The 22,941-nt window shown below is 38.9% G+C and overlaps 1 protein-coding gene and 1 long non-coding RNA gene across 3 annotated transcripts; one reads left to right on the plus strand and one right to left on the minus strand.

The window, feature by feature from the left end:
* Window positions 1–266: 266 nt before the first annotated feature.
* On the minus strand, window positions 267–22,940 carry LOC137982177 (sodium/potassium-transporting ATPase subunit alpha-3-like). Of its 2 annotated transcripts, XM_068829237.1 has the most exons (26): window positions 22,770–22,914; window positions 21,106–21,138; window positions 20,956–21,033; window positions 19,992–20,123; window positions 19,369–19,428; window positions 18,924–19,127; window positions 18,488–18,550; window positions 18,321–18,371; window positions 16,931–17,065; window positions 16,415–16,801; window positions 15,142–15,283; window positions 14,826–14,899; window positions 14,361–14,452; window positions 13,055–13,445; window positions 12,151–12,337; window positions 11,423–11,526; window positions 10,307–10,484; window positions 9,820–9,921; window positions 8,751–8,905; window positions 6,831–6,925; window positions 6,005–6,044; window positions 5,446–5,580; window positions 4,568–4,698; window positions 1,986–2,087; window positions 1,259–1,350; window positions 267–667 (listed from the first exon to the last, which is right to left on the minus strand). In XM_068829237.1, the coding sequence occupies exons 2-26, from the start codon at window positions 21,106–21,108 to the stop codon at window positions 639–641; spliced, it is 3,162 nt and encodes a 1,053-aa protein (XP_068685338.1). In that variant the 5' UTR covers window positions 21,109–21,138; window positions 22,770–22,914; the 3' UTR covers window positions 267–638. The 2 variants fall into 2 exon arrangements, with proteins under 2 accessions (XP_068685338.1, XP_068685339.1); XM_068829238.1 differs by lacking the exon at window positions 21,106–21,138 and having other exon boundaries at window positions 269–667; window positions 22,770–22,940.
* Window positions 7,827–14,975, plus strand: LOC137982178 (uncharacterized). The gene is made up of 3 exons (XR_011118628.1): window positions 7,827–7,892; window positions 11,412–11,539; window positions 14,837–14,975. It is a non-coding gene; the product is annotated as an uncharacterized lncRNA (long non-coding RNA).
* Window position 22,941: the final 1 nt, after the last annotated feature.

Below are 22,941 nucleotides of genomic sequence, written 5' to 3' on the forward strand. Positions count from 1 at the left end.
AACATTGGGGGAGCCAGGGCAGCTTAGAACTCAAATGGCCGCCTGAAAAGCAGTACTCGTCCCACTGGTATTTCACTCGGTTCAATCAAAATATTTTGACCAAACAACCGTTCATTGTCAAAATGAACGACTGCTGAGCCGAGTCTGAACAAGGATTGAAATTTTCACAGCTCGAACCTTCTTACATCAGACGCACTCAGTTCACACAATATCGCGTTCCAAATAACTTAGCCGAGTTGCACAATTGTAACCTTATATTGAACAACTTACCAAAAATGTAATTTCTTTTATTGGATGCTTTCACATCTAATATATAATATTACAAATGCTTCTTACACGAAAGGGGATCGACTGAGCTTAGTCAAATATAATTTTCTCTCAACAATAAATATTTCAATTCCAAGAAGGACGTCGAGTCAACGAGGCTCGCAATAAATAAGAACGAATGAAAAACTAATACGGATACCAAGTTTCTTCGTGACACGAATAACGACCTAAATGCCTTCAATAACAATAAATTAATCTCGATAAAAGACTCATAATTATCTGATAAATTTGTTTCAACTTTTAAACAAAGACACCTCTGCAATACATCTCAATAGGAGATCAACGCTGCTTTCCTCGCGCATTCCATGGTATCAATAGTAGGTTTCCTGTTCAAGCCAACCTTTATGATAAAAGAGAAAAAAAGGTCTGGTCATATAATACCCCTACTGTTTCGTGCCCTCCACACGTGCTCGGTCATTTCGCACCTAATTTTAGTTGACCCCTACTCATTTCATGGTCGATTATGGAAAGGTAACATAACTTGACAAGGTTTAATCGCCCGGATGAGTGTATTCAAACCAGTTAAAGTAATATGGTATTTAAACTTCTCGGGCCTGAAAAGCATTTGTCAAATTGTGAGCCACTTGTTACGAAACAACTGATCTTTTGAACATGTTTTCAAGAACGTTTGACGCCTGAAAAGCTCTTCCGTTTTAAGATACTGAGGGAATTGTGGCACCTGAACTTTTGAGAAACGAGCCGCAGGTTTCATCCCGTAAGCCTTTTCCATAGCACCCATTCAGGGGCCGCGGAGTACGTTTGCAAGTTGGCGGGGGTGTTAAGTCTTGGTATATGTACGAGTAGGGTCTTTGATTAAGCCGAAAACAAAACCGTATTAAAAAAAGTGGGGAGCTGTAGCCCCTCCCTCTCCGCGAACCTGTCATTGCAAGAGGTATACAAATTGCAACAGAATAAAAAAAGGGCAACTTACAACCAGGATATCTTCGAATGATGTATCTGCGACACTCGTCATAGACGAAGATAAGTAAGCTAAATGGAACCGCAGGGAACCACCAAGCAGCCCTAAAGAACAAACAAGCCACTCAGACGGATGTCTCCTTCACAGCCGTTTCGTCCGGAAACGACTGAGAAGGAGACTACTCAGACGGTTTCGAGTCATAGATTCTTTTGACCTTTTGCGCATGTCATACACATACAGAACCTGGCGTTTGACTTTTAACCCACAAATTCATCTTTTCCCTGTTAATTATCTATAATTGCACGAAAAAAAAATTCCATCGAAATCAGCCATTGGTAATCTAATTGCTTCGCAACGGGTGATACGACATCAGCATGAATATACATGAAGTAAATAGGATCTGACCATTGGGCCATTTCAGTATAAGGACCTAGAAAAACGACCTAGATAAGCAGGATTTGTAGAGCATCTGAAAGGGTTTCACGGAAGTCGTAAGTTGGATTTTGTCTGGGACTCTGACCTCTTTTCGAAGTGTCTCTTAGCCTGTTGAGCCACTAGAATTTGGGCACCAAGAAATCAACCAATGACACAGTGATAGGCAACAGTCTATTCAGAGAAATGTGAACTTTAGGCTCTGCATGTCAATGGTAAACGCACTAATTTGTCCTTGTTAAATCAAATGATAAGGAAGGATAGCTGTTGGACACTGGTACAGGAGACATGTTTTCTGAGTACTTACACCAAGGGGTACATGCGGAGACCAGTGGAAAGCCCAGGAGTGTAACACAACATTACAGCAAGGAGAGTCTCAAATACCAAGCCAAAGTTCAGTGCTTTGTTTCTGAGAAAGAAAATAAACAACCATGATACAAATACTGCGATTGCCGTTTGCATTAGAATGTTCCCCTTCAAAGATATTCCAAGCCAATCCTCCCTCGGGGTGGGCATGAATAGAAGATCCTTCCTGGGATGTAAGGGCCGAAATATTTTCCAGGGAAACAGCATGGGCGGATCTTCCCTGAGGACAAAAGGTGGCAACTACCCACCAGTGTAAAATGATAACTCCTGTGATCTGACTGAAGATATGAATAGGCCTTTTTCGACATATTAACATTCAGCTTGAAAGGGAGGTTTAGAGGACAAAGACAAAGGAAAGTGGATGATATGCAAATATTTTTTCCTCTTTTTCGTGTTTCTATTGCTTTTGTCCTCACTGCCTCACTATCAAGATGGATATTTGATATTTCGAAAATGGCCTATTTTCTTAGGTGACGACTCGGAGATACTCGGAAAATATCCGAGTTTTTCAAGCAGGAGTCGGTACTCCGGACGCTCTATCAACAGGGGCCCACGACGTTAAGCGTACAACTTCATTGTATTTGTTGAGCGGCGTTTTTGCAGATCGAGTTATTTCAGTTTCGAATGACTTTCCCGCCAAACCAGACATTTCCAGCCCAAATCAAAAGTTTTGCATGAGAAACTCGTGCAAGCCAAATCTTATTTAAGAACTCATCTAAAAATAGCTTGATCTGTAAAAATGCCGTTACATATGCATAAACCTAGTATTGGAGTTGAAGGCGCCTGGTTATGGCCACTTCCTACAGCCAAGTTTAATGACCTATAGTAGCTCCTGCAGATCACTGGTACAGAGTTAACTAAATAGTGATCGGAAGATCATAGGTTGAACCCCTGAAAGGAGCACTTCCGGCGTATTTCTGCTTTGTATGTTAAAACACCAATAAGTGCTTAACAAGACCCACCCAGTAATGTGATGCAACAGGTTACCATGGCAACAAAAAGAACCATCTAAAACGCCCTATATTTTGTCTTTGGGCGCTTAAATCTCAAAAACGAACTCGGTGACCCCCATTGTATATTGCTGGAGAGCGATTAGCACACTAACATAAAACTCTCTGCAATGTTTAAATAAATTCTCTGAAGCAGATTCATAGCAACCTTCACAACTGGAAAATTTTAAGGTGGCTCTGAATCCGCTCCAGAGAATTTGTTTATACTTTGCATCTTAGCCTGCTAATCACTTTTCAGCGATAAAAAATGGGGGGCACCGAAAGGCGTTTTCAGATGGTTATTTTATTGGCATGATAATTTATTACGTCACATCAATTAATAAGTGCATCTTGTTAAGCAATTATTGGGGTTTCATACGGTACCATAATATTGCCGTTAAGGAGGCTCGAAAGGGTTTTTAGCTGTGCGCAAGCATAACCTACAAACGCCATAACTAAGAAACACACGTCAGCGACCACGTCAGCTGAATGAATCAAATTCCTATGAAGACGATCGTGCGCAACACAACGGAAGTGAAAATACGGCGTAGAATCGCGCAAACCGGAAATAAAACCTGCGGAAAAAAATTGTCTTTATCTAGAAATTCTGCTCGGCACTTCAAATAAAAAAGTTTCGGGAAAAGTTATCTTGTACAATTTTCTGCAAACTATAAAACGCCATTTTCGATGTATCTTAAATCCTACTAAATAACTTTTTTGTCATAATCTCTAATAAGGTAGGCCCGTTTTAGACGTCACATTTTATATGTGCCGAATCTAATGCAAAATCTTTTTAGGAAGATTTCCAACAAAGAAACAAAAACAGTAGGACACCGACTTAGTTTTTCGGATAATTTTCAAAAACTGAAATTTAGAGGGCCTTCATGTGGATCTAGCGTGTTGCCATGGTAACTGACACGACGTCATAAGTGCCTTTAAAGTATTACCCAACAATAGAGTTGCAAAGATATTTATAGTTTGCCAACACTATGAAATATCCTTTTTTGGTATCCTTCATCGTTTCACAAACACTGTAGTAACGAAAAACCCTTTCGAGCCTCCTTAAGCGAAACAGTGTTTTTGAGTTAATCCTTCTAATAGACATCTCGAAATTGTTGAAACCGGTTTGAGCGTATTATGTAGCCATTGTTTTTGTGGTAGACTTTTGTTGTGTGAGTAAAGTATGCGTCTGTATCCCGACCCTAATATCAATCAATACAGTTTTATCTATTTAATTTTATCCAATGTAAAATATTTTGTAATGATATGTGGGTAGAATAAAAGTTGCTGTTGTTCCAAGCATCTCCGAGTCAAGTCTCAAGGCCTCTATACCCGAGTACAAGTACTTTAACAACGGAACAGACTACAAGACTCAGCGACTCAAATCATCTCAAGCTGCGACAGAAAAACTTTGGAGAAGTGTAGAGAACCAATAAACTCATCCCACATTTACATTGGACTCAGCGTTTCACAGAACTAAAGCATTTTTATCCTTCCGACTCTTCCAAAAATATCATGGAATGACTGCACTTACGTCATTTTCTGTTGCAAAATGGAGTTTTTGCGCGTCTTGCAGATGATCAAATCTGCCCACTGGACTACAACAATGCTGACAAAAAAGGCTGTATGACATGTGTACTCCAAAGTTTTGCGTTGAACGTAAGTCTGTAAAACAACAATACCATGTCAATCTTCCGAACGTTTTCTCGGCCTCAACGCAACGTGATATGCAACATGGTTGTCAACCGGTAAAAAACCAAATTTTTTTTCATCTCACATCACAACAACAGCTGCACTATAATTTCGGTTTTGTACCACGTTGTTGTTCGGGTGATTGAGAAATAAAAATCGCGCACTATTTTATCAGCCAATCGGAATAAAACCAATCTGCCAATGGTCAGCTTTCTCTTTCGCGTGTTTTAAGGACGGTGCCTACTATTGTTATTGCGCATACGTTCTGCGCATCTCCAGATACTCGGATTTCCTATCGGTGATGCTTACTAATACAAGGATATTTTTGCAGGGTTTGAAACTACCCGGAAAAAGTAGATCTTAGTAATTACTCTTAGTATCCAAATAGAAAATTGGGGGTAACCATACGTTTTTCAGATATAATTAAGCTTCAATTTGAGAAAGAATGCCATACATTGCTTTGTATTTTAAAGCTTTTTACAAATATTATTCATGAATTATCTTTGAAAAATGCGTGGTTACCCCCAATTTTCTTTTTGGATTTCAATAACACTTGTTAAGATCTACACTTCCTGCATAATCACGCACCGGGGCAAAAATATCTTTAATTAGTTGGCACCGTCCTTAAGCATTTGCTTGATGTTTTTGATTCGTAAATTGAAATAAATGTATTGTCATCATATGTAAAATTCGCTAAGCCAAGCAACACTAATTACTGACCCACTCTTGGCCATAGCTGTCCTCGACAACCTGATTACTTGAGTCTTCCCATTCTGCTCTGATTCCAATCAATCGAGTGGGAAAGAATCCATTCTCTGCCATGATGACAAAGTAGGTGAAAAAACCTCCTAAGGCCTGGTGACGAAACACCCCATAATACGAAAAAATTAGGTTCTGCAATAGTTCATTTTACAAGTTAAAAGGAAAGGACTTAACAAACCTGAGAAATAAAGATCGTCGTAGCTTTGACGAAGGTGGACAGAAGCCACCGAACAATTAAGCTACCAAAAATTAAGAGTATTCTTGAAAAAAAAAAAAAAAAACCTGAGAAGCAACGACTTTTCGACATTTGCTGAAATTAGTATGATAAGTTGCGCAAACACTAGAGTCTTTCCTTGAAAGACTGCTCCCGTAACAGAACACAAATGACTACTTCGGGCAATATTCCGGCAATGTGCGATTAGAGACTCTTACTTGACAATGGCGTTGGTGTTACGTGTATAAATACATTATTATTATTATTATTATTATTATTATTAAGAACAACCGTTTTCAGTACCTGTATAAAGCCGATTTGTCCGTAAGCCATGGCAATCAATCTGTAAAGAAACAAATCGAATTTTCGCTCGAGCCAACACAGCACGTTGCCAAAAAAGAGAACGGCTCAACCTACCACCAAGATCTCAAAATCGGATATCAAGCAGAACTCTTGTTCAAGAATTCCGGAAATCCATGACCGCTTCGCGAGGTACAGAATACCCAAATTTTCCAAAAATGATTCCGTTCCATTCGCTTCCTAACCCGGTTTTTAGAAAGTTGTGGTCGAGTAGAAAGCGACCCCAGTTGTGCCAAATGAGTTGAGTTAAGTAAATTGACAAACATAGGGAGATTTAACAGATGACACTTAAAAGACATACTTCGTTCACAGCTATTGGGCGAGTACCTATGTACCTTTAGTTCTAGGACTAGGACGAGGACGAGATTTGACTGCTCGTTTTTAGCATAAATACTCAAAAAATTTACAACCCGGAAGATTAATCTTACTCTTTGTTAACAGCATAGGCTGCTCAGTTATTCTTATTGCTGGTAACTGAGCCTTTTCCTGATCAAAAAATGCCAAAACTGCTACCCTGTTGCCGTGACTTGTTTTGACACGACAACACTTTTGCAAAAGCTCGTACTAAAATGACGACGGTATCACGTTTTCCCGGCAAAATGTCGCTGGTTTGCGCGCTCTCGCCCTTGTTCTAGGAAAAAATCTCGTATTCGTAGTCTTTCTCGTCCTAGAATCTAAAGCTCTGTTATACTTTCTATATCAACTAGTAGTCAATTGTAGAAAAAACGTGGACCACAACTACAAGCGGTCTAAGAATGAGCTTGTTTACCTTTCATTAACCAATTTGTCACGTAAGGGGTCCCGTGGTTTTCGTTTCATGATATCACTTTCTGCTTTTTCATAAGCCAATGAAATAGCAGGGACCTGAGGAATAAAAGAGGCTGAATCACTGAAAGGAAAGAAGTCGACACAAGGATGTGTGATCCGGGGATCGAAAACGGGACCCTTTGCACCAAGACCGCGCACGAACCGACTGTGCCATTCTTGCTTCTCAGATCACCAAACTTTCTTCCCAATACCTACTATTCAAAGACCAAGAAAAAAACCACGAAAGAATCCCCAGGGTAGCTGGGTTGGAGCAGTGGTGATGAAAGCAGTTGACTTTCACCAATGTGGCCCAGCTAGGATTCCCGGGCTCAACATTCTATGCAGGTTGAGTTTGTTGGTTCTCTCCGGGTACATGTACTCCGGTTTCCCCTCTCCGCAGAAAACCAACATTTGATTCAATCTGCCTCAATTTCCTGTGATTTGGTTTGATTTACAGTTTCCACAATTGGTATATCACTTGTGCTAAGCTAAACAAGATACCTTACTAAGGGTGCGTTCGATTAAACCTATTGTTATTTATAAAATAATTAGGACAGTACGCGCACTCTCATTGGTCAATAGCTGTGTTAAGATGAAAGTATGGGAACACGGCTGTGACATGACACGAATATTGATTGGTTTTTGTGTTGTCAGACGCGCGTCTTGATTGGCTGGTAGGAAATAAGAGAGTGTATCAAGCAAATCTTTTTCAATCAAGAAGAAAAACAAGCAAACAGCATTTTCCTTCATTTGTCGAATTATCTTTGAAACTAGTTTATAAAAGGAATAGAGGATTTTTTTTTTCCGTGTTTCCATAGCCTCATCTTAACACTCGCGGGAGTTGTGAAAATTCTCTGCATAACTGCCTCGAATTCTCCCAACTCCTCCTCGTGTTTAGATGAGGCTATGGAAACACGGAAAACTTCCTCTACTGCTAAAAGGGGCACTGTTATGAGCTGCGCATGCTCGGGTTTGTTTGCTCTCAAGCCCACGGACAATTCTAGCCGCCATCATGGATTCACGCGTGAGTCACGTATATTCGCCAGAGTTTCTCCTTTGTCCACCATGGCCCTCCCCAGTGGACACCATTTTGAATTTGTCGATTCAACTTGAAAAAAGCTTTCACAAGACGCTAGCACATGCGCTTCTCGTGACAGTTTCCCTTTAAGTGGCGTTCTCGTAGCTGTCAACGTCGTCCTCGTTTAAGGTCCCTATTATTTCCCGTTATTGTAATAATTTCGTGATAACTACAAGTCGTTCGGAATGGAAAGTGTGCATCAACATTGCGGGAACAAAATTGGCATGAGCGGAGTGATTATTTAAGTAATATTATTGGTTAAAAGAGGAACAATGATCGTGTTGCAAGTACGACACGCATTTTTGTACATTTCTATCTCGTACTCGTCAAAACAAAACATAAAATGACCAATTTTCGAGTTTTGACGACAACGTGTACAATTCCTTCTCTCTCTATGCTTTAAATCCGTATGTATCAATCTGGTTAAAGCAAACTTCGCTCATATTGTACAACAAACAAGACGGAAACATCGTGAAACAATTAGGATATCTCAAACTAATAGTTTGACGTGACGTTTTCGTCGCCGTAGCCGTCGTGGTTGCTTAACTCCCTATGGCCACCGTGACAACGTACGGCACAATGATGTCACGTGACGACCTACTGAAAAATTACCAGGAAGTGTGAGGTAATTCTTTTGTGTATAACTTAATTTGAAGTGAAAACCAAAGGGTGTTGATTTTCAGACCTATACCATGTCCAAATCAACTAGTCGCAGAAAAGGCAACTGCTATTGTTTCTTGCTTTAAATGCTTTTGGGTGGAAATAGAGCTAAATGTTCAACGACAAAAGAGAATTAATACCCACCATGTCGGTTCCCAAGTCAATGCAAAGAATGGTGACGATACCCAGGGGCTGAGGGATGCCGATTATGATGAACATGAGGAAGGGTGTGATCTCAGGAATGTTACTGGTCAGTGTGTAAGCGATGGACTTCTTTAGGTTATCAAAGATCAAACGTCCTGAAAAGGAAACATCATTCTTTATTAGCGAGACTGTCTTGAGTTCTCTTTTCCTGTTGGTCCATGCAATTGAAGGAGATCAAATGGAGTTCATGACAAGAGGCGCCTGCAATAATTAGTCTGTTGTAGTATCATTACATTTTTACATTCTTCCTCATAATCAGTGATTGAAGGATGCATTTCAAACGTTGTGTCAGGAAGGATGAGGATTTTGAGGGGTGTTCTGAAGTTGTACCCTAATTTCCCAACACTTTTCTGTTCATCAGCGCGACGCGTGCCCGTCTTCTTCAGGAGCTCTTGGCTCAGTTGCTGGCAGGATGTTCTCACTGTAAAAGGGGCCTTCATATAAAAAGTGGTTGTAAGTAGCAACCCCCCCCCCCTCCCCCCTCACATTCTGACATCTGAGACATCCCGCCGAATCTCCACTTTGCCACATCAGTTAATTCGGAATTGATTATGATTTGAATCTCTCTTCCCCAAACTTGTAATGTTTGTTATTTATTTGTTTGAGTGGGGTTGAAATTTTGGCAGCTGTTCAGCTGATGTGAACCTGCTATACCCACACCACCCATGTACTCACAAAGGACAGCCACCGGGGACAAAACATTGGTGACTCTGTCCTCTACCCTTCTCAAATAGTGTCTCGTCCCACAGGGAACTTATGAACATGGAAGGTATTTGCGAGACAGGGCCTACGGTTTATAGTCTTTGTTGGAGAAGACTTGAAGTCTAACCATTTGCAGATGAAATTACAAAAGGAAGCAATGTCTGTTCAGTTATTTTAAGATCCAGAGTGTTGATCTGGCTGGGGTTCGAACCCGCAACCTCTCGCATGACAGCCCGATGCTCCACCAGTTGAGCCACCGGTGAGCTGTACACATCAACACAGAAGCAAATCATCTCTGGCTTCTCACCTTCTTCAACTCCAGTGACAATTGATGCAAAATTGTCGTCCAAAAGAATCATGTCAGCAGCTTGTTTGGACACGTCTGAGCCAGCGATACCCATGGCAACACCTAGTTACAGCATATCATAAAAATTCAGGGCAGAGGTATACTGTTTAACCTTCTTAAAGCTTGCGAGGATCTTGAAAGGATCTTAATGACAATGAGGACAAGGATCTAAGTACGATCAGTGAACTGAAGTATTCCCAAAGATCTTGGAGATTCAAAGATACTGGAAGAAATTTTAAAGCTGAGGATACTGAAAAGAATTCTTGAAGGTCTTTGTTGATCTCTGCTGTTGTTTGTACGGCTTCAAAGTTCGAAAATGATATTTACCACAGGAAGCTTAGCCTGAAAGTAGGCCTTGGCACAGGTACATACTCGCAGAAGGACACCACCCACACCCCCTTTGTCATTTTGAATCACCTACATACACTCAAAACGGAATCTTATCTACCAATATCAGCCTTCTTCAGAGCTGGTGAGTCATTGACACCGTCTCCAGTTACAGCAACAATGGCACCCTGGCGTTGACATCCCTCGACAATGATAAGTTTCTGTTGTGGTGATGTTCGGGCAAAAACAATCTCAGTGTGTTCCTTCAATATTTCATCAAGCTTTTCCCTGGAAATATCCTGCAAAAAAGGTACACCATCAGAAAACATGGACGAGCTAAAACAAAAATAATTAAATAAACAGGCAAGGCCATGACCAGTTAACCCAATGATCCCTTACTAGCAGTTGCTATAGTGTATGTGTATGTGAGACGATGAAAGATACCAAAGAAGGATATTTCATGGTGTTGGCAAACTATAAATATCTTTTCAACTCTATTGTTGGGTAATACTTTGAGGGTACTTATGACGTCATATCGGTTACCATGGCAACACGCCAGGTCCACAAAAAAGCTCTCTAAATTTCAGTTTTTGAAAATTTTCCGAAAAACTAAGTCCGTGTCCTACCGTTGTTATTTCTTTGTTGGAAATCTCCCTAAATTCTTTAACTAATTACAGACTATGACAAAAAGTTATTTAGTAGAATTTAAAGATACATCGAAAAATGGCATTTTATAATTTGCAGAAAATTGTACTAGATAACTTTCCCCGAAACTTTTTTATTTGAATTGCCACCATGAATGATACGTGCATGCAGAAACTCAAGATACGTCACCGAGCAAAATTTCAAGATTAAGACAAATGTTTTCTGCAGGTTTCATTTCCGGTTCGTGCAATTTTACGCCACATTTTCACTTCCGGTGTGTTGCACGTGCTGCATTTGATAGAAATTTGATTCATTCAGCTGATGCTTGTTTCTTAGTTTTGGCGTGTGTAGGTTACGCACGCACGCGCACGCAGGTAAAAACCCTTTCGAGCCTGACAATTTTACTCATCAATGGGAGGCAGTTCAGGAGTCAATGGGTTAATGAACCAGTGTTACGATGATCAGAATGAAAGAAAACCCTTTTCAACCTAAAATAAAAATTAATACTAGCAATGGGTCTCTAAGACATGATGCAAATTCTCAAGTTATGCACCTAATGATGTACTGTCATTGATATTTAGATGATCTGCACCTTAAGTTCTCCTCCATGAACAACGATTGCTTTAGCATCCCGAGGATTTATGTCAGCAACAGGGACACCAAGTCGATCAGCAATGTCCTCCACAGTTTCCATTTCTGCATAAATGAGGTATTTAGTAGGTGAACCTCCAAACAAAAGTTCCTTTGTCAAATGTATAACTTACAAAAGAAAAAACTTTAAGGACCGTGCCTACTATTGTTATTGCGCATACGTTCTGCACATCTCCAGATACTCAGATTTGCTATCGGTATTGCTTACTAATGCAGGGATATTTTTGCACGGTTTTAATTTATGCGGAGAAAGTATAACTTAGCAAATGCTCTTGGTATCCAAAATAAAAATTGGGGGTAACCATGCATTTTTCAGAGATAATTAAGCTTTAATTTTGGAAAGGAACACGATACATAGCTTTGTATTTTAAAGCTTTTTGCTAATATTGTTGATTAATTATCTTTGAAAAATGCATGGTTACCGCCAATTTTCTTTTTGGATTTTAATAACTTTATTTTGTTGAGATCTGCTTTTCCCGCATATTCATAAAACCGCGCAAAAATATCTTTCAATTAGTAGGCACCGTCCTCAATAGGGTATGCAGGGTTGCCTCAGAATTTGAAACTGGCCCTTCAGAGGGCTTGCAAGTTTTGCAATTTCTGACTCAGCCCAATTACGTGCAGGAGCAGCTACATTTCTCAGTTCTAAACAAGTCAAAACACTTTCACCTTCTGATATGATTCCAACCCCTTTAGCAATAGCTTTAGCTGTGATCGGATGATCACCAGTCACCATAATAACTTTAATTCCTGCACTGCGGCATTTGCTGACCGCATCAGGTACAGCTGCACGAGGAGGATCAATCATTGACATCAAACCAACAAAACACAAGTTTTCAAGTGGGAAGTTGGGTGGCTAATAAAAAAATGAAAAGAATGAGATGTTGACAAAATACTCTTCTTATTTTACTAAAATTTACCCTACTTTTGTCACTCCATGATTTGAAGTTAAATTAAATTTCTTGTAGAGTTGACCATGTATGCTTAGAAAAAGTTTGCTAAACAATCAATGTGAATTCTCCCAGAATATGTCAAAGGAGGAAAAACGAACAATTGAATGTATGCAGGAAATCACAGATGTAAAAAAAAGGATACTTCAAACTATTAGGGTGCTAATATTGGTTACTCCTCCATTACTTTAATACCCTAATACTCAAATTGTAAAAGAACAGCACTGGGATTCTATAGATGAAACCACCTGCAACTGCCAAGCTATGATCATGTCAAATTCCAGGGAGCAGGGATGGCATAGTGGTGACAGCACTCGAATCCCACCAGTGTGGACCTGATTTGATTCCCAGACTCGGCGTCATATGTGGGTTGAGTTTGTTGGTTATCTACTCTGCTCCAAGAGGTTTTTCTCCGGGTACTCTGGTTTTCCTCTCTTCTCAAAAACCAACATTTGATTTGATTTCATTTCTGTATGTACAACGCCCCCAATTAGTACTCCAGCACTACAGTAGATACACTTGAAACTCTAAGTTCATTATGTACAGTATTTGATATTATTATCCAGAATTGCTCTCACAGGCAGTCACTGTCATTTTTTTCACTAAACTTAAAGAGAACTTACATCATCCGAACTAAACTCAAATCCAGGAGGGTATTCATCGACATTGAGGTAAAAGTGGGAAAAGCCCAGGACACGCTCTCCCATGCCACCTAACTTCATATATGCTCCCTCAAACGCTTGCTTTTTCTCGTCATCAAGAACTTCTTCCTTTCCATTGATCAAAATTGTGGCACATCGATCAAGGATACGTTCTGGTGCACCTTTCATAACCAGAAGATAACGAGGATCGTCTGGATTCTCTTGTTCATGAATGGAGACCTGGTATTTGTTGGTGGAGTTGAATGGAATCTCTGCAACCTTCTTGTTTCTTTCACGCATTTTTGCCACATTGCCCACTTGAAGTTCAACGCATTTTAGCAATGCAGTCTCTGAGGCATCCCCATTTGCCTCTCTGCCAGAAATAAATAAAAAGTCAATGGATGACACACTGAAACATATTTGGCTCAAAGGATACCAGAGTGATAAATGGTTATTCAAAGTGCTACTATGATTGAAAAATCAAATCTTTTTTTTTGGATTTCAAAACTACAGTACTGTTGTGTTAACTGAACACTGAGTGACAAAAGTTTTAAGCCTTGATTTCAAAACCTGGACACTTGTTTATTTTAACTGGAATTTTCCAATTTAATGGTCCACCATTACTAACTTTAAAATCTTGAGACAGCTGGGTCAAGGAGAAAATGATGTCAAAGACTCGCTAGTTTAAGAATGCAATGCATTGTACGCGAATGAATTAATACGCTGTCTGACTTCTGGGGCTTCCCCATTGATGAGTAAAATAGTCTGTCATTAGACAGAGTAAAATACTCGGGCGAAGAGTAAAATACTAAGTATGGCCGGTTTAGGCTGGTTTAGGGGTGAAAGGGTTCAGTGATAAGAAGTTAAACATTATATTGAGATTTTATTTATTTCATTTTATTTAGATAAATTCACTTTACTAGGCCAAACAATATTTTACCACAACTGCTTGTAATCTCGCAATCTGATTGGCTAATTTGCCATTGTCAATAAGAGTCTAGAAAACCCTGCTCGCATCATGCTCACATAAATTTGTCACGCAATTTAACAGCCAATCAGGAATGCTCATTTTGGGAAATAAACCAATCATATTGCGAGAAAGTTATAGACAATGCTTGCTCTTTCTTACGTGTCAAGATTTTGGTCACCCTCTGAAATAAACACTTTCTTTGGCGTTGAATATTGTGCCTCATGAGTCCACAAAAATTTGACCACTGTGATGACGAATATTGTTGTTGATAAGAGTACAGACAACGCTGAACCACTTTCGATTTGTTAGATGCCTCACCTTTTCAACACTGGAACACCATCTTGGCCAACTTTAAACTCAGCACGATTACACAAACCAGCAACTTTAGACAATGCATCCCATGTTTCAGACTGTTGTAAGAAGGTGTATTATTAATTATCTTGCAAAATTAATAATTGAGAAAGCTTATTAATTTTTCACTTCTAATAATACTTCTAAAATGTTACAGCTTTAGGTAAAAGTATTCGTCTTTTGGGATTTGCAAAACCCACGTTGAGTCTAATGGGTCCTATAGCCTTTTCTTTCTCAACACGGTATCTATTTTATATTTGTTGAGTCATGCCGATGTTATTCTTTCTTATTCTTACCAAGTTTCCATTTTAAAATGCGGACATGAACATATTTCTATGCTACATGTGCAATATAAGTTTGATTTATTTATTATTATTTTTAAGCCCAAAAAGTGTTGGGATGAATAAAGGGTTTTAATTAACAAAAGTCTACCTTCTCCATAGGGGTTCCTGATTGATCCTCTGTTGTATCAGCTTCAAAAATTTTATCATTAAACCACATGTGAGCTGTAGAAGAAAAAAAAAAGTATCATCTGTCTATGTGGCCGACAACTCTCTGAAGGAGGCAGCCGCGGAGCTGGTCCCCAAGGTGCAAACTTGAGAGAGATGATTCTGTTTCAATAACAAGATAATGGACAAACATGTGTAATGCTCGCTTTAGAAAGAGTTGAATACAGGAAAACTTCAATTGGCATAAAGAGAAAATAATTTATTGGTGGTCATTTTGGCATTTGATCAAGTTAACACACCCACAGTCATCCTGTTCTGCGTCAGTGTTCCCGTCTTGTCAGAGCAGATGGTTGATGTACTTCCAAGGGTCTCCACTGACTCCAAGTTCTTGACTAAACAGTTCTTGGCAGCCATGCGTTTAGCTGTCAGCGTTAAACAGACCTTGACAGTGGACACAAAAACCACCAGAGTTAACCTCTCAGTTCAAACATTATCTAAGTTCCTTGACTTAAAGCACACTTGAATGTAATTTAAGAACAATGCATGATCTGTGAAAGAAAAGTTAGATTAAAACTGTATTGATAACTTAAGTAACTATAACTATCAACGAGACGCTCTTAAAATCAAGTCAAAGATCTTTTCCTTCACTGAAACTCTAACGACCAGTTATTTATGTTAACCTTTAATAGGGTCTAATTATACATAATGATACTATGCAGCTATGTATTTTAAAGTTGATGGTGAATATTAATCCAACAAAGATTGAGAGATTCGCCATTTCCTTTCTCACAAATTTGGCAAGAATGTGAGTTTTTCCACTGGCTGTCAAGAACAAATAAAGCAGAAAATGTAATCTCACATACCGCTGGAGGAATGGCGTCAGCTTTGTGGGGTGTCTTCAGGTCACATGGTTATTTGGCGGCTCCGCCTGTTTTTTGCCATCTGCCATTGCCTGACCTGCCCCTTAACCCCACCCTTTATGAGTATTTTCAGTGCAGCTTCATAGCTTATTTTGGCAAGTTTATCACATTCCATTTACTGAGTGTACTGAATACAGGTAACTTACGATTCACAGTAAGGTTTAGTTATTTCACTTTGGTTGTGCTAGTAAAGGCTTGCATGCTGAGTTGCCGGTATGGCTTGGCTGTCAGTTGTGACTGAGAAGAATAGGGAGCTTAAGCAACGACAACAGCGACGGCAACAAGAACATCATCTCAAAATATAAATTTGCATTATTATAATCCCTACGTAACTATTTCAACCTTTTTAATATGACAACGGTGTGGTAGTTCCTCAAAAAAGACACTCATCGGAACAGCACTTAATTAAGGGGAGAAATGAAAATTTATCCTCAAGTGGTGACGTCCTTGATCAAACCTCAAATTTGGCTATTTCGCGTTGTTATTTTGCTGACAACGGCAAAGAAATGGACAAAAGTGAAAAACGCTCGTGCAGGGTGTGCAAAGCTATTATTTTTGCGCACTAAATTTAATATGCAAATTTGTGACGTTCTTGCTGTCTTTGCCGTTGTTAAAGCTCCCTAATATCACATGTACTCAAGATCACAATTACCGTAACAGTAGCAAGAAGTCCCTCCGGCACATTGGCAACAATGATACCAATTAAGAAGAGCACAGCAGTCAACCAGGGATAACCAAGAATCAAGGATAGAATAAAAAAGGTCACGCCAAGGGTAACAGCAACACCAGTGATGATGTGTATAAAATGTTCAATTTCGATAGCAATAGGAGTTTTCCCTGAGCCTAATCCACTGGCTAAGTTTGCTATGCGTCCCATCACAGTACTGTCCCCTATCTGTACAACAATTCCTGTACAGGTTCCTTCCACTGCATTTGTCGAGAAAAATGCCAAGTTCTTTGTCTCCAGTGGGTTGTCATGAGAAAATTCTGGGGTGCGCATTTGTGGTTCTGATTCACCAGTCAGGGACGAGTTATCGACCTAAGAGACAAAACGATAAAATCAATACAGTTTTTTTTAAAAACCCACTGACTCCTGCCTAATGCCAGATGATTTTACTTGTCATCTGGGGGTGTCCTGACATTAGCAAAAGATCTCCTGATCTGTTACCTTAAATCCACGGGCCTCTATCACCCGAATATCTGCTGGTATTCTGTCGCCAAATTTGACAAAGATGATATCCCCCATGACAAGCTTTTCTGCATGTAGGGTATGCTTTTCACCATCACGCAAAACAGTGGCCTCCTTAAGATGAAAAAGGAAAAAGGATCTGTTAATGATTCTATAAAGAAAGCACTGGTAAGTTTAGGAATGTAAACTTCTTGTTTTATGAAAGGACCAACTGGAAAAACACCTGTTGAAGTCTGTTCACCAAAATAAGGGAGTTTAAGATCTGCGACGCGACGGTAACGAAAATGTCATTTAAAATTGAAAGTTCAGATTTATTAATCTTTTTCGTCCTTATGTCGGCTTGTCTAACTTCTAAAAACAAGTGTAACTCTCCTGGAACTGAATTAGGAGGTAGGTATCGAATCTACAACAGAAAATTCAAATTCGCTGCCTTTTGTTCACGTTCTCCGTAAAACTTGAGAATTGGTCATTTCACGTCGTAGATTTGCCGAAAACGTGAAAGAAATGTACAAAAATGAAAAATGCACATGCACAGCATGCAAAGCTATTGTTTTTGCTCATTAAATATGCAAAATTTATGACGTTTTCGTTGCCGTCGCGTCATAAATCTTAAACTCCCTATTAAGTCCTGTTAGGAGAATTTATTCCTGGATGGGTGGCAAATGGGAATCACTTGATGTTGAAGACTCCTGGGGCAGGGATAGCATTGTGTTTAGAGTGCTTGTTCCGACCAATGTGGACAGCACAATAATTCATAGCCAGGTTGTTCTCATAAGCAGGTTGTCAGTTTGTGCTGGTTATCTACCATTCCCTAGGGGTTTCTACTATGACAGTAGAGTCAGGCCTTTGACTCCCAACCTTCAGATCTATGTGCAATCAATTGGTTGTAGAAATTCAAAATCTTGGACTGTATAAGATGACTTAATCACAGAATCAGTTTTCTTTCACAGATGAAGGAGAACCAGGTGCTCTTCCTGGGCAAGCAATATAGCACATGAACTCTGAAAAAAACACTTCAACTTATTTCAAATTAATGTACATTTAACAAATATGACTCTAAGGACGCTTTCCATTTGACAGAACTGACCGGCCAGATTGGGCAGACTGGGCATTTGGAAGGACCAACTCTACTCTGCCTTCAAATTAACACACTTTTGAGGATGATAAATACTCCTCCAGAAGAATGTGAGGGATTATCAAGCAAGTGTTCCTGCAAATTGTTGCATTTTCTTTGCAAACTGACAGGTCTGGCCAGCCAGTTCTAACAAAGGAAAGAATCCTGAGACTAGTAGTGACATGGCTAACCAGGTCACTAATAGTAAATACTCCTTACCACAAGTAACTGTTACAGCATTTAGACTGAGAATACCTGTGGGACCATTTTCTTGAAACTCTCCATGATTTTTGAGCTCTTGGCCTCCTTAACTCAAAATAACAAACATCGATCGGTAAAATGACTACAAGTGGCATAGCTAAAAACAAATTAATTGCCTCTTTGAAAAAACTAAAAACGTCACAGACAATGCTTGATCTCACCTGGTAATATGAGAAACATCCAGTGATTATAACAACAGTAGCAAGGACAATTCCAAGGTAGAGCTGTAAAGAAACACAAATCGGACTTCAAGGATGAAGACTGACTGGTAAATCTCATGGGTGGCCATGATAGAAACTTTTGTTTTTGGCCATAGAGCTAGGACCATCCTAGCACCATGTAAACTACCTTTATACCAATGGATACAAGATCTTTGTATTAATCTCAAGAAAACAATAATAATCTTAGTAACAGGTGCCAACTATGAACAAATTCCTACATGTTAACCAAGCAAAACATTGATTCCCCATCAAAGATATTCTCCAAGGATCTTCGTCAAACCATGAAAAAAGGCTCTTTAAATCAATGGAAAAAAATAAAGCAGGTGTCCACTCCAAACCCCAAATGCTACTAGGTGTTATTAATTAAAAAGCTTACATCATCCATGTCTGGTTCATCTATAGAGGAAACTTTAATGATGTAGGTGACAAAACAGAGAATAGCGCCAATCCAAAGCAACATGGCAAATCCGCTGAATAATTGTCTACAGAATTTCACCCACTCAGGGGTGGTGGGTGGAGGAGTCAGGCAATTGGGACCATCCCGTTCAAAGAGTTCATTTGCTTCTTTTTGAGTGTGACCCTGATAAAAACAAAATGAAACAATTTTTTTTTTTCAAATTTAAAATAAAAGTTGACCTTAAACAAAAAAGAACTATTTTGCTACTAAAAACTAGATAGTAGGCTTGATTTACCTATACAGATGGGCAGTATTAAACATTTCTTGAAGGGCTTGAAGGAATTTTAACCAAGAAATTTGTGAACACAATGCTCACCTGTCGAGTTATTGCAAGTGATTTATTAAAACCTTAAATTCATCTTACCCTAGTTATTGAGGTGCCAAGTTTCCTCTCGAGCTCAGGTAGTGGAATTTTATGCCACTCCTGCAAACAAAAGTAAATGCACAAATCTATTCTGACAAATATCAGACCAATGACTACAAGTTTATTCACCATTGGACCTTCCCTCAGTTTCTCAACAATTGTAAGTGCATAAATAGGTTTCTTGTGTTTTTTTTCTTAAATTCTGCGAAACCATGACACTTGATTGTCCCTTTCATATATAAACCAAAAAGTTTGAATTCTGGTTTCATTTGTCAATGCTGTTAATCTCATTTTCTGTGACAATAAGTAGACTGTTAAAACAGAAACTGAATAACCAGGATTAAAATCGCCCAATCATAAGCTGAATCTTACCCTTCAACCCATTCAATGATTGATATCTATGCATGGTGATTGACAGCAGTAGCAAGAACAAGACTGCCAATTGAAATTTGAACTTCAGACTCCATGTTGCAATATGAAACTGAATTTTTTAACCTTAAATCCCATACTAGACTGAATGCATTGGTTTCATGGGTACTTTATGACACCTTGGAATATTTTTCTATAAAGTAGTTCATATTGATGAGAGTAATAAACAGGCAAAAAACGTGCCGCTCATATACCATTTCGAGTTCTTGCTTGAGATCTTCCAACTTATCCTTCTTTTCCTTCTTCTTGCCCTTGCTGTCCTTTCCTGCGGTAGATTCTCCATGGGCCTGTTTGACATCTGCTTTATCAGTCTTCTTTTTTCCATACTACAACCAAATCCAAGCATGTTACTCTAATTTGTTATTTGTAAGACTAGTGCAGTATCAGCTTAAACAATTGAACCCTGGGAGTGGGATTTGATAGATTTTACTCTGTCTAACTCAAGACGATTTTACTCGTTAATGAGGGGGGTGGGGGGGGGGGGACAGTTTAGGAGTCAATGGTTTAAGCACAATAGAGAATATAATTAAGAAATAGAAAACATGTACCGTGTTTCTATCGAGTTATAGAAACACGAGTGAAAGTTTGGGAGAACGAGAAACGCTGTGGGAACACAAGCCACAGGCAAGTTCTCCCAAACTTTCATGAGTGTTTCTATAACTCGATAGAAACACGGAGTACATGTTTTTTATTTATTTTAGAAAACAACGCGATGAGAAAAAGGAAAACTTGTTAACTCTAATTATCAAAATGTAACTTCTCCTTGCTCGCGCCATCACTACATCAACACCTCGTGCTAGTTCTGTGTCTCCATCGAGTTATATAAACACGATTTTTAACCAATCAGCGTGTGTATTTTCTTAGGACTGTTTTCTAATGCTATTTAATAGTGCATATATTATTAAGCATATAATTTTTCTAAAAGATCTCTTGGGATAATATTATTGTCCATGAATAGAAGAACATTAGTACGTGTCCACGATTTTTCTTTACCCGTATGAAAAATTCAGGTGACTTCAAAGGAATTGGTCATGGACTCAAAACCTGTTGACGCCGCAATCCTGTTTGCCACAATGGCAAAAGGTGACATAAACGTTACTCAAGGTTGCATTGGCTTTGGCACATGATCCACAATAATATTATTTTCTCTTCACTCACATCATTAGGATTTCCATTGACTTCATACATTTCCTGAAGATGCAAAGCTCCAAGTTCAGCTTTATTGTCTGTCATCATCTGAAAAAATTACACAAGTGCTCATGAATTGTAAATTACAGACTGCAGAAAAGAGGGTTTGGGTTGTCTCACCATTTTGCATTGTATCCCTGATCTGGCGGCAGCCTGCAATAATTATCAATAGCCGTAATTACTGAAATGGAAAATTTCTGTTCAAATATTAAAGAAATCCTGCCTTTTGAAGATCAACGTCAAAATTCACAAATGTAGCACATTTAATTTAACTGAACTTATACAATACCTGGACAGCTGAGCATGCAAAAATATTGTTACACATTTAAGAGCAAGTTTGTGGTTTAAATGCAAAATAGCTTGCTGGCAAACAAACCCCAAAAGCTAGCTTTCGTTTGGCATATAATCTCTTTAATCCTTTCATAAAGTAACTAAATTGTGTTGTTACACAATTTTTTTTAAAATTGCACTTGGTTTAATATTGAAAGACAGCTAAGTCTTTTACTCTGAACAAACTCTCTAAACAGTCCTTTTAACCTAACCTTTTTAGTTTCTCAGAAAATTAAAAATTAAATCAAACACTGAAAGTAGCGATTAAGAAGCTGCGTTTGAGGGGCAGGTGATTGCAAAATCCTCCTTAAATATTTACTGCTTGCAAATCAAATTTATACTAAAAGCGGCCCTTTTCCGGAGAAACATTTTTAAACCAATGACAAACCCTTCACACAGCTTGACAGCTTCACCTGCAACATCATTTTATGATTTTTCATCAAAACCCAATATCATACAAATATATCTCACAATTTTACTAAATTTAAAGGCATAATCAGTTACACTTTTTCTGCATACTCATAGCAGAATTTTATTAATCCTTTCATTATTCAATAATTTCTGTCCTCATGAATAACATTATTGTTTGCGTTGTGGATTTATTATAATTTTGCAAATTGTACTTTTCAGACATAGATCTCTCACAATTTTCCAAGAAGTGTGATGAAATTCAATAGATAGCAGGAAATAACTAATTCCTTATTGTTCAGTAACATAGTTTACGTTTGTGAATCCTAATCATTTTGAAGGCTAGCCGGCTTTGCGATTCTGATTCTGATTTCATAAGCTTGAGGTGCGTTTGCCCCACAACCAAGATGGCGCCAGAAACCGTGAAAAGGTCTATTGTCACACCAAAATTTGGCCTCAAAAAGCATTTCTCCCCTGAATCCCAAAAGCTTGATGAAATTACCGAAATTAAACTGAAACTAAATCCGTGGTTAAAAATAGGATAACTGATATAATATAATTAAGCAAGGGCTGCATATTTGCCGAAAAACCGCGTCAAAAGCTACTTTCAGAACTTGCTCGGCTATTTGACGGACAAAATATTACAATTACACCAAAAAAATCTACTACCAGAAAGTTAATGTAGCTACAAGAGAGAATAATTCAATATTCATTTTGAATTCATGCATGCAATAAACGTGACACATAATGCATTTACGTGAAACCATTTAACCGGAAAGTCAGAGCTGAGGTCACAAGCGGTTGTGCAAGTTGTCAAAACGCTGTCAAACCAAAGAACGCCATTTAACAATTTGACAACAGTTTGAATTTGATGTTTGCGAAGAGCAGAATGAAAACGTCTGTAAACTTTGGTTTGAAACTACTTTACCAATAAAAATAAATTGAGGAATTGCCGTAAATCCATTTTTTCGTACGCTGGACGCTACAGCTCAGTGCACGTGAAAACAAGTGACGGGACTCAAGAAAAGTACCTGGAAATAGCTTACCTAAGAGGAGGAGATCACCCAGATTCAGTTCAGTAAAATGGATGCAATGTTGGGTGAATCAGCTCCACCAGAATGGACTGGAAAAGATCTTCCCACCCGAGCTTGAAAGAGGCAACAACAGTTGACCTCATCTATGCCTGGGATGACCTTCCGCCGATGCAATCCATGCGTG

This window comes from Montipora foliosa, chromosome 13 (genome assembly GCF_036669935.1).
Source record: "Montipora foliosa isolate CH-2021 chromosome 13, ASM3666993v2, whole genome shotgun sequence".
In the NCBI taxonomy this organism is placed as follows: domain Eukaryota; kingdom Metazoa; phylum Cnidaria; class Anthozoa; order Scleractinia; family Acroporidae; genus Montipora; species Montipora foliosa.

Bases quoted from the DNA above. Each gene is read 5' to 3' on its own strand.
- LOC137982177 (XM_068829237.1), bottom strand. The intron at 19,429-19,991 runs GTATATGAGCGG...TTTTGTTTGCAG, and splicing joins TCAAGCAAGAACTCGAAATG to GAGTGGCATAAAATTCCACT. The intron at 18,551-18,923 runs GTAAGCTTTTTA...GTTTCTTTACAG, and splicing joins ATGAACCAGACATGGATGAT to CTCTACCTTGGAATTGTCCT.